We start from the raw sequence: 14,393 nt of genomic DNA, 5'->3' as shown, positions 1-14,393 counted from the left end.
TGTCTGCCTCTCTATATGTTTTGTGTTTATCTCTTTAAACAATACTCAGATTTGTCGAACAATAAAATACAGCAAAAACATTTTTTCATTAACTTATTTTTTTTTTATAATAAAAGTACATCTATTATCAAATGCTAGTCAGGAAACAATGTATGCCCTCGCCCCAACGAAAAGTCTTGTAGAAAATAATCGGTCATTTTTTGTTGGCTTACTGTTGTGTAACCATAAATGACCACTTCCGGGTAAGGTTAATTTAGAAACTGTTTTACCTATCATCAATTAGTTAAATATTTACGAGTTTAAAAATTAACATAAGTTGACGGTATACTCATCACAAACATGTAATATTCCTTAATGTATAACATATATTAGAATTAGGAAACAAAGTTATGTCGGAAATTAATTTGTATTTGTTACATATTTTCGCCACCGCGCATATCGTTTACCACTTCATAATTATGCTTTTGAACTATAGATTGTGTTTTAATAGTGTGCAGTGCTCTTACAGAATCATATTTGCACATGATAAACATGCAAACATAAAAAGGCAAACAATAACTTGTCATACGTCCCGATATCCAGCTTATGGGCGGTTTAGTTCTGCTTAAGTGCTTTCCCGATGTGTGACGAGTTGTCCTCTTGCGGCCGTCTTGGTTCTATATTTTACTTCAAAACTCGCTATTAAAACTCAATCCCTGTATTGCTTCCTTATGTTCCTCTTTATCAACATTCATGCAAGTACTAGTGTTGTTCTCAACATCTTGGCAGAGAATTATTGGAAAAGTAAAGAACCTCATGGCTGTGCCGGTTGAGGTTCAATCCTCTCCGCGGCCACCGTAGCCAGAGAGGCATGAGGTAGAGGGATGAAACTTAGCTGGGGACGCATCTGTACTGTCCTTCTGACTTTTAACTATCAAACTCTTCTCAGTTTACTATTTTCCCATTCTTACTTTATCTCTTGACCACCCGTCGCATAATTGTCAAGTTTGACGGCAGCGACGTACGATGTAGATGTAGATGTAGATGGATTCTTATCATCAGGCATTCATGCAATTTTGTTTTTCTGAATGCATTACATAATGTTTTAGGTCCAAATCAGAACATTCTATAAAAATTGACCGGGCATTTTACATCAAAGCGGGACTTTACTGTTATGACAACTATTATGATCTTTCATTTCAGCATTACTTTAGTCTGCAGTCAGTATAGTTGCAATAATTCAACTCTCAGCTTAGGCTCTCTCTTGTCCATGGATGCAAAATGTTATCAACAATGCAAGGGTTAAGGAACACTGAAACTGCAAGAACTTATTAAAGTTTACCTATCTTAACCACAAACTTATCTAAATGGTACCATAAAAGCAAGAAATAATTGATTTTATTGACTTAGGTTTTCTTTTGTACGCTGTATCCGCCATATTGGAAAATTGACCCAATATTGGTTAGGTCGCAGTACACCAATATTTTGCAAGTCAGGTTATGTGCTCCAGCCTATAAAGTCAATAACGATGTGGTATTCGATACAGAATACACTGTTTCAAATTTAAACATAAACATGTCAGCGAGAAAAGTGTGCTGAAACATCGTCGTGTTTTCATAGGGTGCATGCAAAGGATAACATCCGTAGGTTGCCATTCAGGTTAATTTAACATGTTTATGAAGTTCATTCATAATTTTCCTTAATTTGTCTCGAACGACATCTGAACTGCACCCATGTTTATGAAGGGGTGCATATGGACTGCCAGAGCCGCCATAGCAAAAATTATCAAAGGCTCTAGGGGTCCGTTTATATGGACTAGAAGTCAGTATAGCTGGATTGGTCATTATTGGCGGGGGTATTCTTTAGTATACAGGGCCCTCAATCCATTTTAGGGGAAGCGGGTCGCTACCCATAGCAGGGGGAATTTTCGCGGCGTTTCCCTTTTTGGGGGATTTTTTACTTACTATCTAATTATTACATTTGTACATGTTTGCACTATATTCATTGCTTATTTCATAATTTAGTATGTATGACAAGATTAAATTAAAATAGAATTGAGATATAATAATCATGAGACATCTATCTATAAAAAAAAAAAAAAATTTTTTTTTTTAGGGGGAATCTTTCCCCCAAAAAGGGGAAAAAGTATACTTTTCAGGGGGGGAATGCGGCCGAATTTCGGCCTAGGATTTGACAGATTGAGGGCCCTGGTATACTTAAATGCACCCCAGGTTCAGAAAACATACTGGAATATACCCAGGAATTCTAACGCTTAATTAGTGGTTGCCGGCTTTTTTTATGCTCCTCCAAAAAAAAATAATTTAGTTGCCGCTTCGTCTGTCCGTGCGTGTGGCCATCCGTCCGTGCACAATTTTTGTCCGGGCTATCTCTCAGCAATTAATGACCGGAATTCAATTAAACTTTATGGGAAGCTTCACTACCAAGAGGAGATGTGCATATTATCAGCCGGTTCTCGTCGGATGATTTTTCACAGAGTTATGGCGCTTTGAAATTTTCTATAATCGGTTCATATAGTGCAATTCATGTCCGGGCTATTTCTCCCCAACTTCTGACTGGAATTCAATGAAGCTTTTTAGGAAACTTAACTACCTTGAGGAGATGCACATGTTATTTGTGGGTTCTGGTTAAATGATTTATTTAGAGAGTTATAGCCCTTTGAAATTTTTAAGTTGCTTAACCATCCATTGTATTATTTTGTCCTAAGTTATGCCCCTCAAGACGTTTCCTTTTATCTGAATATATAGTGCAATATTGTGACAACAAAAAACATTGGGGAGCATCACCCGTCTCCGACGGTTTTTTGTTTAACTATTTATGTTCATATTTATGTAAATATTCTGTAAAATGGCCTATATGTTATCGAAACTCCTACTCATAAAAGCATGTTGAGGCAGGTTTTGTTCAAAAAGAATTTTGTTGCCTAGGCCAAATAAAAGACGTCCGTTTCGGGTTTCCCGACCGTGTCTCCGGAATCGGCGCCCACCCTCAACTTTGTATTGGTGTCGCTAAAAAAGAAATAATTAAAAAATAAAAGAAAAAAATATATATAATTATAATTTTCGAATACCTTAATTTCGGTTTCTAAATTTTCGAACACCTGTCATTTTTAAAAGTTTTTTGTATCTAAATTTTCGGAAACAGAAAAAGAATAATAACAATGTATTTTTAAGTGTCCAAAACTTATTGTTATTACGGTAATCACATTTGTGTCTTGTTAGATTTATCTTATATCATTTATAATGTCCGGTTAATAAAATTTGATTTATCATATTTAGTTTAGCACATTGTGTTTATCGCATTGGGTTCATTACATTTGCTTTATCTTATCTGGTTTTTATAATATTTGATTAATCATATTTAGTTTAACACAATTTTATTAACATTGGGTTTAACACATTTTTGTTATCACATTGGGTTTATCACGTTTTGGTTGTCATATCCGGATTGATTCCCTTCTTCCAGTACCAGTAGCATGCTCAGGTGAACCTCTCCACCATGATCATCAGTATTGGCTACGTGTTGCTTCTTCTCTTCCGATCATGGTCAGAAAAACGTAGAAGGAACATGTTTGCTCTGGCAATTAAAAAGGTTAGTCAGACTTTTGCCATATTTTAAATCTCTGGAACATTAATTCATGGCCTGTTTTAAGCATTTTTTTACCTCCTCTGAAATCACATGTATCTGCCCCTACTATACAACTTAATTTGATCTATTAAAAATTGAGGATTTTTAGTGACCCCGATTAATGGTTTCCAGCTTCAGCTCTTTTCAGCTCCAGTCTTTCTAAAATCAAACCCCTGTTGGGTATTTTTGTGTCTGAGGTTTTTCCAAAATCACACCCCTGTATGGTATTCTCTTCCCTTAAGGTATTTCCAAAACCAACCCCTGTAGGGTATTTTTGCCCCAAGGTCTTTCCAAAATCACACCCTTGTAGGGTATTTTCCCTACCCCATAGGTTGTTTCAAAATCACACCCCTGTTATACTGATTTCAGGGACTTGGAAGCAAGGGCAATGTGTTCATACAAAGACTGGGTACCGGCCAGGCTGAGTCCAGGGCTCAAGATGTTGTCAGGTCTTCCCTCGTCCGCAGCACGGGACCTCTCACAGAAACCACACTGATGGAGGGGGCTCGTAACCTCGTCATCAGTTCGCTTCACCCTATGGTAATACACATAAACTCTGCTCTGCCCTCTTAGTTTAGTTATTTTGAAAATTATTGTTATTTATAACATTATTGTCCCCTACCCGTGAAACCGGAGAGGACTTATGGTTTGCGCTCTGTGTCTGTCACACTATTTTGGATCCTGCGATAACTTTAAAAGTTCTTCATATTTTTTCATGAAACTTATATGGACAAATGGTAATAATATAGAGATTATGCACGTCATTTCATTTTGTTCCTATGTCAAGAATTATGGTTGCTATGGCAACAAATGGACAAGAAATATTGCTGAAAATGGTGGAGTTTCACCGGTAGGGGACTATATTGCTTGACAATATCCTTGTTTATTACATTTCAAATATTCACCTAATAGTCAGAGATATACTACTTACCCAAATGTTGGCATTGGTATCCGTGTAATGCTTTGGTTAAGGTAAACTTGGAGCCTCTCAATATCACTGACTCTTATAACTGGTATTCACTTGAAACTTCATGTGTTTGGAGAACTTGTGTGAGGTCCTTGACCAAGTTCCGTAAATCTGACCTGCAATTTAGCGCAATTATGACACTTTTTGTTCTCTTAAAATAAGTGAGTTATCATTTCTTCACTTGTACGTATTCAATTTAAACCTCACACGTGTTTTGACCTGCAGTTTAGCACTATGCCTCTTTTTGTATAAAGTAAATTGCTTAGGGTTAAATCCATGTAATTGTACAGCTATTAAATTTAAGCTTCACACATGTGTTTCAGTTTGTGTGTGAGGTTCCTGCCCAAGTTCCATGACTCTGCCTTGCAATTGAGCACAATTATTCACCTTTTTGTTGGTAGAGACCTTGTTTGGAATTTAAAATAGTTATTTCATTTAATGTTGATTAAATTGTTAATCTTAGAAAATCTAGTGTTCATTCGGCATCTCCAGGTTTTCTGTTGTCATTTGTTAAGTTTCAAGTTTAAGTTTGCATTTAACTGGTACAAATTTCACCTTCAAATATGTCTTTGCTGTAATTATTATTATTATTATACTAGATTTACATAGCGTCTTTTTCATGCAAGAGTGCACGTTCAAAGGCGAAAGAACATTTGACGTCAGGGCTTTTTTTACTGACTTTGTGAAGCGGCCCTGGCCCCTTACTTTGTGAAAAAATGAGTCGCGAACTTTTCAAAATTGTGAAAACATGAGTTGCAATCTTTTCAAAATTGTGACAAATTGAGTCGCGAACTTTTCAAAATTGTGAAAAATTGAGTCGCGAACTTCTTAAAATTGTGAAAAACCGAGTCGTGAAATTATTAAAATTGTGAACAACGGCCCATTTTGTAAAAATTCACGGCCATGTAAGGTTTGTGAATTGTCCTTTTCAAAATTGTGAAATGTCCTTCCACGGCCACTCATAAATAAGGAAAAAAAGCCCTGGACGTATCACAGATACAAATACATTTTGCAACACTGTTTCAAAAGAAATCGATCAGAACTACTCAATTATACTATAAAACTACTCTATTATACCTATACTATAAGTACTACGTAAAAAACATGCACAGTAACCATATATCAGAGAGATCAACAAGACGCTATAAAACTACCCTTTGTGTATAGCTATAAGACAATTAATGAAACAATAAAAATCTAAAACGTAAACTTTAAGTACTACAGAAAAAAAACATGCACAGTTACCATAGATTAGAAAGATCAACAAGACACTATAAAACAACCCTATGTGTATAGCTACAAGACAATTAATGAAACAATAAAAATCTAAAACGTAAACTTTAAGTACTACAGAAAAAAAACATACACAGTAACCATAGATTAGAAAGATCAGCAAGACAAAACAGAGACAAAACAGAGACAAAACAGAACAGAGACACAGGTAACGTCAGGATACCATTACCACAAGTCCACAAACCCCAAAGAAATAATTATGCTTCCTTTAATTATGTCAGCTGACTGACACAAAATGTACTTTCTACTTGTAAAGCACAATAATAGGTGAGTGGGCTGTCTTTGAGGAACAGCTCTTGTTTTTAGCTCACTAAGCACAACGTGCTCATGGTGAGCTTTTGTGATCGCCTTTGTCCGTTGTGCATCATGAGCCGTCAACATTTGCTTTGTTAACTCTCTAGAGGCCACATTTATTGTCTAATCTTCTTGAAATTTGGTCAGAAGATTGGTCTCAATGTTATCTGGGATGAGTTCGACAATTGTAAGGTTTGCTTGAAAAACATGGCTGCCAAGGGGCAAGGCATTTTTTAGCTCCACTGGCCAAAGCAGCAGGGCTTATGTTATGGTCCTGTGTCCGTCGTGTGTGCGTCCGTGCATGCATGCGTTGACTTTTCCTTTAAACATCTTCTCCTAAACTACTGGTCCAATTCTGATGAAATTTCTCAGGAATGTTCCTGGGGTGAACCTCTTTCAAATTTGTTCAAATTATGCCCCTGGGGTCAAATTTGACCCTGCCACGGGGGTCACAAAATTGAAAATTTGCTTATATAAGGCCTATTTTGTGAAAACTTTCAAAATCTTTCCATCCATACTCATTGGGCCTAGGGCTATCAAATTTGGAAGGTAGAGACATCTTATAGTCCTCTACCAAATTTGTTCAAATTATGCCCCTGGGGTCAAATATGACCCTGCCCCGGGGGTCACAAAATTGAACATATGCTTATATAGGGTCTATTTTGTGAAAACTTTACAAATCTTATCATCCATAACCATTGGGCCTAGGGCTACCAAATTTGGTATGTAATGGCATCTTATAGTGCTCTACCAAGTTTGTTCAAATTATGCCCCTGGGATCAAGTTTGACCTTGCCCCGAGGGTCACAAAATTGAAAATTTGCTTATAGAAGGCCTATTTTGTGAAAACTTTAAAAAATCTCTTGTCCATAACCGTATGGCATAGGGCTACCAAATTTGGTATGTAGTGACATGTAATAGTTCTCTTTTTAGTTTGTTCAAATTATGCCCCTGGGGTCAAATTTGAAACTGCCCCAGGGGACACAAAATTGAATATATGCTTATAAAGTGCTTCTTTTGTGAAAACTTTAAAAATTGTCTTGTCCATATCTATTGAGCCTAGGGCTACCAAATTTGGTGTATAGTGACGTCTTATAGTCCTCTACCAAGTTTGCTCAAATTATGCCCCTGGGGTCAACTTTGACCCTGCCCCGAGAGTCACAACATTGAACATATGCTTATATAAGGCCTATTTTTTGAAAACTCTAAAATCTTCTTGTCCATAACTGTATGGCAAAGGGCTACCAAATTTGGTATTTAGTGGCATGAATTAGTTCTCTTCTTAGTTTGTTCAAATAATGCCCCTGGGGTCAAATTTAAAACTGCCCCTGGGGTCACAAAATTGAATATATGCTTATAAAGAGCTTATTTTGTGAAAAAATTAAAAATCTTTCTGTCCATAACCATTGGGCCTAGGGCTACCAAATATGGTATGTAGTGACATCTTATAGTCCTCTACCAAGTTTGTTCAAATTATGCCCCTGGGGTCAAGTTTGACCCTGCCCCGAGGGTCACAAAATTGAACATATGCTTATATAAGGCTTATTGTGGGAAAACTTTAAAAATCTTTATTGTCCATAACCGTATGGCATATGGCTACCAAATATGGTATGTAGTGACATGTAATAGTTCTCTTCTTAGTTTTTTCAAATTATGCCCCTGGGGTCTAATTTGAAACTGCCCCGGGGGTCAAAAAATTGAATATATGCTAATAAAGGCTTATTTTGTGAAAACTTAAAAAATCTTTTTGTCCAACACCATTGGGCCTAGGGCTACCAAATTTGGTATGTAGTGACATCTTATAGTTCTCTACCTAGTTTGTTCAAATTATGCCCCTGTGGTCAAATTTGACCCTGCTCCAGGGGGTTACAAAATTGAACATATGCTGACATAAGGCCTATTTTGTGAAAACTTTCAAAATCTTTTGTCCATAATCATCGGGCCTAGGACTATCAAATTTGGTATGTAGTGACATCTAATAGTCCTCTACCAAATTTGTTCAAATTTTATCCCTGGGGTCAAATTTAACCCTGCCCTGGGGGTCACAAAATTGAACATATGCTTAAATAATGCCTATTTTGTTTACTTTAAAAATTGTCTTGTCCATTACCATTAGGCCTAGGGCTACACAATTTGGCATGTAGTGACATTGTATAGTCCTCTACTTAGTTTGTTCAAATTATGCCCCCAGGGTCATATTTGACCCTTCCCTGGGGGCCACAAAATCAATTATATGCCTATATAGTGCCTATTTTGTGAAAACTTTAAAAATCTTTCTGTCCTTAACCATAAGGCATAGGGCTACCAAATTCGGTATGTAGTGACATCTACCAAGTTTGTTCAAATTATGCCCCTTTGGTCAAATTTGACCCTGCCCTGGGGGTCACAAAACTGAACAAACGCTTATATGGGGCCTATTTTGTGAAAACTTTAAAAAATCTTCTGACCATAACCATTGGACCTAGGGCTACTAAATTTGGTATCTAGTGACATCTCAGGGCCCTCAATCTATTAAATCTGCCGCCGAAATTTGGCGGCAGTCCCCCACCTGAAAAGTATGCTTTTTTTCCCTTTTTGGGGGGAAAAATTCCCCCTAAAAAAAAAAAAATTGTTTTTTTGGGAGGTTTTTTAAATAGAAAGATGTGTCTCATGATTATTATGATCTCAATTCTATTTCAATTTAATCTTTGCAAACATACTTAATTATGAAAAATGCAATGAATATAGTGCAAACATGTACAAATATAATAATTAGAAAGTAAGTCAAAAAAATCCCCCAAAAAGGGAAACGCCGCGAAAATTTGCCCTCCTAAGGGCTGCGGACCCCTTCCCCCAAAGTAGTGTGAGGGCGCTGCATCTAATAAACCTCTTACCAAATTTGTTCAAATAATGCCTCTCGGGTCAACTTTGACCCTGCCCCCGGGGGTCACAAAATTGAATAAACGCTTATAAAGCGCCTATTTTGTGAAATCTTTAAAAATCTTCTTGTCGAAAACCATTCTGACTATGGCTACCAAATTTGGTATGCAGTAACATCTGATAGTCCTCTGCCAAGTTTGTTCAAATTATGCCCTTTGGGTCAAATTTGACCCTGACCCGCGGGTCACAAAATTTAACATTATATACGCTTATATCTTGCTTATTTTGTGAAAACTTTAAAAATATTCTTGTCCTTAACTCTAGGACCAAGGGCTACCACATTTTGTATGTAGTGAGATATAGTAGTCCTCTACAAAGTTTGCTCAAATTATGCCCCTGGGGTTAAATTTGACCCAGCCCAGGGGGTCACAAAAGTGTACATGTGCTTAAATAGGGCCTATATTTAAGTATTTGCATATGCCGAGAATATTTGTGTCAGCCTTTTTTAGCAGTGGAGCGATACAGGGCCATCATGGCCCCCTTGTCCTTATATTGCTATAGTAAAATCTTGTAAACACTCTAGAGGCCACATTTATTCGAAATGATGCCGGTTGGTTGAAAAACATGGCCGCCCCAGGGCATTTTTCTTTATATGGCTACAGTAAAACTTTGTTAACACTCTAGAGGCCACATTTATTTACTGATCTTCATGAAACTTGGTCAGAAGATTCATTCCAATGATATCTTGGACAGGTTCGAAAATGGTAACCTTTGCTTGAAAAACATGGCTGCCCAGGGGTGGGGCATTTTTCCTTATATGGCTATAGTAAAATCTTGTTAACACTCTAGAGGCCACATTTATTGTCCAATCTGTATGGCAAAGGGCTACCAAATTTGGTATTTAGTGGCATGAATTAGTTCTCTTCTTAGTTTGTTCAAATAATGCCCCTGGGGTCAAATTTAAAACTGCCCCTGGGGTCACAAAATTGAATATATGCTTATAAAGAGCTTATTTTGTGAAAAAATTAAAAATCTTTCTGTCCATAACCATTGGGCCTAGGGCTACCAAATATGGTATGTAGTGACATCTTATAGTCCTCTACCAAGTTTGTTCAAATTATGCCCCTGGGGTCAAGTTTGACCCTGCCCCGAGGGTCACAAAATTGAACATATGCTTATATAAGGCTTATTGTGGGAAAACTTTAAAAATCTTTATTGTCCATAACCGTATGGCATATGGCTACCAAATATGGTATGTAGTGACATGTAATAGTTCTCTTCTTAGTTTTTTCAAATTATGCCCCTGGGGTCTAATTTGAAACTGCCCCGGGGGTCAAAAAATTGAATATATGCTAATAAAGGCTTATTTTGTGAAAACTTAAAAAATCTTTTTGTCCAACACCATTGGGCCTAGGGCTACCAAATTTGGTATGTAGTGACATCTTATAGTTCTCTACCTAGTTTGTTCAAATTATGCCCCTGTGGTCAAATTTGACCCTTCTCCAGGGGGTTACAAAATTGAACATATGCTGACATAAGGCCTATTTTGTGAAAACTTTCAAAATCTTTTGTCCATAATCATCGGGCCTAGGACTATCAAATTTGGTATGTAGTGACATCTAATAGTCCTCTACCAAATTTGTTCAAATTTTATCCCTGGGGTCAAATTTAACCCTGCCCTGGGGGTCACAAAATTGAACATATGCTTAAATAATGCCTATTTTGTTTACTTTAAAAATTGTCTTGTCCATTACCATTAGGCCTAGGGCTACACAATTTGGCATGTAGTGACATTGTATAGTCCTCTACTTAGTTTGTTCAAATTATGCCCCCAGGGTCATATTTGACCCTTCCCTGGGGGCCACAAAATCAATTATATGCCTATATAGTGCCTATTTTGTGAAAACTTTAAAAATCTTTCTGTCCTTAACCATAAGGCATAGGGCTACCAAATTCGGTATGTAGTGACATCTACCAAGTTTGTTCAAATTATGCCCCTTTGGTCAAATTTGACCCTGCCCTGGGGGTCACAAAACTGAACAAACGCTTATATGGGGCCTATTTTGTGAAAACTTTAAAAAATCTTCTGACCATAACCATTGGACCTAGGGCTACTAAATTTGGTATCTAGTGACATCTCAGGGCCCTCAATCTATTAAATCTGCCGCCGAAATTTGGCGGCAGTCCCCCACCTGAAAAGTATGCTTTTTTCCCTTTTTGGGGGGAAAAATTCCCCCTAAAAAAAAAAAAATTGTTTTTTTGGGAGGTTTTTTAAATAGAAAGATGTGTCTCATGATTATTATGATCTCAATTCTATTTCAATTTAATCTTTGCAAACATACTTAATTATGAAAAATGCAATGAATATAGTGCAAACATGTACAAATATAATAATTAGAAAGTAAGTCAAAAAAAATCCCCCAAAAAGGGAAACGCCGCGAAAATTTGCCCTCCTAAGGGCTGCGGACCCCTTCCCCCAAAGTAGTGTGAGGGCGCTGCATCTAATAAACCTCTTACCAAATTTGTTCAAATAATGCCTCTCGGGTCAACTTTGACCCTGCCCCCGGGGGTCACAAAATTGAATAAACGCTTATAAAGCGCCTATTTTGTGAAATCTTTAAAAATCTTCTTGTCGAAAACCATTCTGACTATGGCTACCAAATTTGGTATGCAGTAACATCTGATAGTCCTCTGCCAAGTTTGTTCAAATTATGCCCTTTGGGTCAAATTTGACCCTGACCCGCGGGTCACAAAATTTAACATTATATACGCTTATATCTTGCTTATTTTGTGAAAACTTTAAAAATATTCTTGTCCTTAACTCTAGGACCAAGGGCTACCACATTTTGTATGTAGTGAGATATAGTAGTCCTCTACAAAGTTTGCTCAAATTATGCCCCTGGGGTTAAATTTGACCCAGCCCAGGGGGTCACAAAAGTGTACATGTGCTTAAATAGGGCCTATATTTAAGTATTTGCATATGCCGAGAATATTTGTGTCAGCCTTTTTTAGCAGTGGAGCGATACAGGGCCATCATGGCCCCCTTGTCCTTATATTGCTATAGTAAAATCTTGTAAACACTCTAGAGGCCACATTTATTCGAAATGATGCCGGTTGGTTGAAAAACATGGCCGCCCCAGGGCATTTTTCTTTATATGGCTACAGTAAAACTTTGTTAACACTCTAGAGGCCACATTTATTTACTGATCTTCATGAAACTTGGTCAGAAGATTCATTCCAATGATATCTTGGACAGGTTCGAAAATGGTAACCTTTGCTTGAAAAACATGGCTGCCCAGGGGTGGGGCATTTTTCCTTATATGGCTATATTAAAATCTTGTTAACACTCTAGAGGCCACATTTATTGTCCAATCTTCATGAAACTTGGTCAGAAGATTCATCCCAATAATATCTTGGACGAGTTAAAAAAATGATGCCCTTTGGTTGAAAAACATAACAAACATGGTTGCAACATTTGTTCTAACGATATTTTGGGTTGCACAGAAAACAGGTCAGTTCCTTTGTATCTCAGTTGAGCGACTTTGGGCCTTTCAGGCCCTGTTGTTTTTATATTTAATATTTTATTACTAGAAGAGACAGGATATTGGTTTGCAACTGCCCATTTGTCAGTTTGTTGAACATTTCGCTCATATGGTTTTGCACATTCACATTTCTTCCCACATTTATTATACCTATTCAAGGAAAAAATAGGTATTTTGCTTAGCAACTGTTCTTCAGCAAGTCTGTTGGCCATGATAGGGTGTACATACATGTTTTATTAGGCATGGTTTTCTTTCGAATTTATCTTAAATTTATATTTTCAAAGATCCCCCTGTCTGAAAACTATCTGTTGCCAAATTTACCTTCCAACACCAGACTGTAGCAAATCTATGTCCTCATGCTCTTAGTGTTTTTTTAACCAGGTTTTTTAACCAGGTTTTCCGAAGGAAAAAACTGGTTATTAGATTGGCGAATGCGAGCGGGCTGGCTGGCTGGCTGGCGGGCTGGCGGAACAAGCTTGTCCGGGCCATAACTATGTCGTTCATTGTCAGATTTTAAAATCATTTGGCACATTTGTTTACCATCATTGGACGATGTGTCGCGCGAAATAATTACGTCGATACCTCCAAGGTCAAGGTCACACTTTGAGTTCAAAGGTCAAAAATGGCCATAAATGAGCTTGTCCTGGCCATAACTATGTCATTCATTGTGAGATTTTAAAATCATTTGGCACATTTGTTCACCATCATGGGACGGTGTGTCGCACGAAAGAATCACGTCAATATCTCCAATGTCAAGGTCGCCACGACTAAAAATAGATTTAAAAAAAAAAAAAAAAACTTTCAAAGGGGGTTAATTTTGTTTGTTCATTTCAAAAGTTCAGTTTGAGTTTTCTCCCTTTATCAGATTTTTTGTCACAATGAAAACCTGGTTTTGTGACAATTTTTTCCCTTGTTTTTTTTTTTATACAGCTAATTATCAATCTACATGAGTGGACCGAGTATTTGCATGCCCGGGATGCAGAGCCGGCAGATGAAGATTGCATAACTGTTCTCATAGAGGCGTCCAGACCAGGCGATGCGGGAAAATTCCTGCAGCATGAACTGTCTGTTGCCTCAAGCTACAAAGTTCACGTAAGTCAAGGCTTATCATTAGTCATTAGTTTGAACACTGCCAATATGTATTTTTAGCTCGACTATTATATATGAAATATATATATAGTGGAGCTATCCTACTCACCCCGGCGTCGGCGTTTCCGTGCCATTTACGTTAGCGTTAGCGTGCAAATGTTAAAGTTTTCTTACTACCCCAATTATTTTCATTGTCCCTTGACATATTGCTTTCATATTTTGCATACTTGTTTACCAACATGACCCCAACGTATAAACAAGAGCAGACAACTCTATCAAGCATTTTGTCGTAATTATGGCCCCTTTTCCACTTAGAATATGCAGCAAATGTTAAAGTTTGCGTACTACCCCAAATATTTTCAATGTCCCTTGACATATTGCTTTCATATTTTGCATACTTGTTTACCATCATGACCCCAACCTATAAACAAGAGCATACAACTGTATCAAGCATTTTGACAGAATTATTGCCCCTTTTATACTTAGAATATGCATATTATTGATAAATCTATGTTAAACTTTGCATACTACCCCAAATATTTCCTATATCCTTTGACATATTGCTTTTATATTTTGCATACTTGTTTACCAACATAACCCCAACCTATAAACAAGAGCAGACCACTGTATCAAGCATTTTGAAATAATTATGGCCCCTTTTACACTTAGATAATTGAACATTTTGCTTAAATTGCCATAACTTTTTTATTTATTATCACATATTAT

The 14,393-nt window shown here is 37.1% G+C and overlaps 1 protein-coding gene across 3 annotated transcripts in view; it reads left to right on the top strand.

Annotated features, from left to right (window-relative positions):
• The first annotated feature begins 223 nt into the window (after positions 1-223).
• Positions 224-14,393, top strand: part of LOC127852785 (biotin--protein ligase-like) — a 33,966-nt gene continuing 19,796 nt past the window's right edge. Inside the window, exons 1-4 of one of the 3 annotated variants that reach the window (XM_052386753.1) lie at positions 224-242; positions 3,463-3,588; positions 3,994-4,164; positions 13,509-13,670. In XM_052386753.1, coding sequence (XP_052242713.1) covers positions 3,496-3,588; positions 3,994-4,164; positions 13,509-13,670 — 426 coding nt within the window. In that variant the 5' untranslated portion in view covers positions 224-242; positions 3,463-3,495. The other 2 variants (XM_052386754.1, XM_052386752.1) reach the window with 2 other exon arrangements.

The sequence above is a fragment of the Dreissena polymorpha genome, chromosome 12 (genome assembly GCF_020536995.1).
Source record: "Dreissena polymorpha isolate Duluth1 chromosome 12, UMN_Dpol_1.0, whole genome shotgun sequence".
NCBI lineage: Eukaryota > Metazoa > Mollusca > Bivalvia > Myida > Dreissenidae > Dreissena > Dreissena polymorpha.
This window is presented reverse-complemented; position numbering and strand designations above follow the sequence as displayed.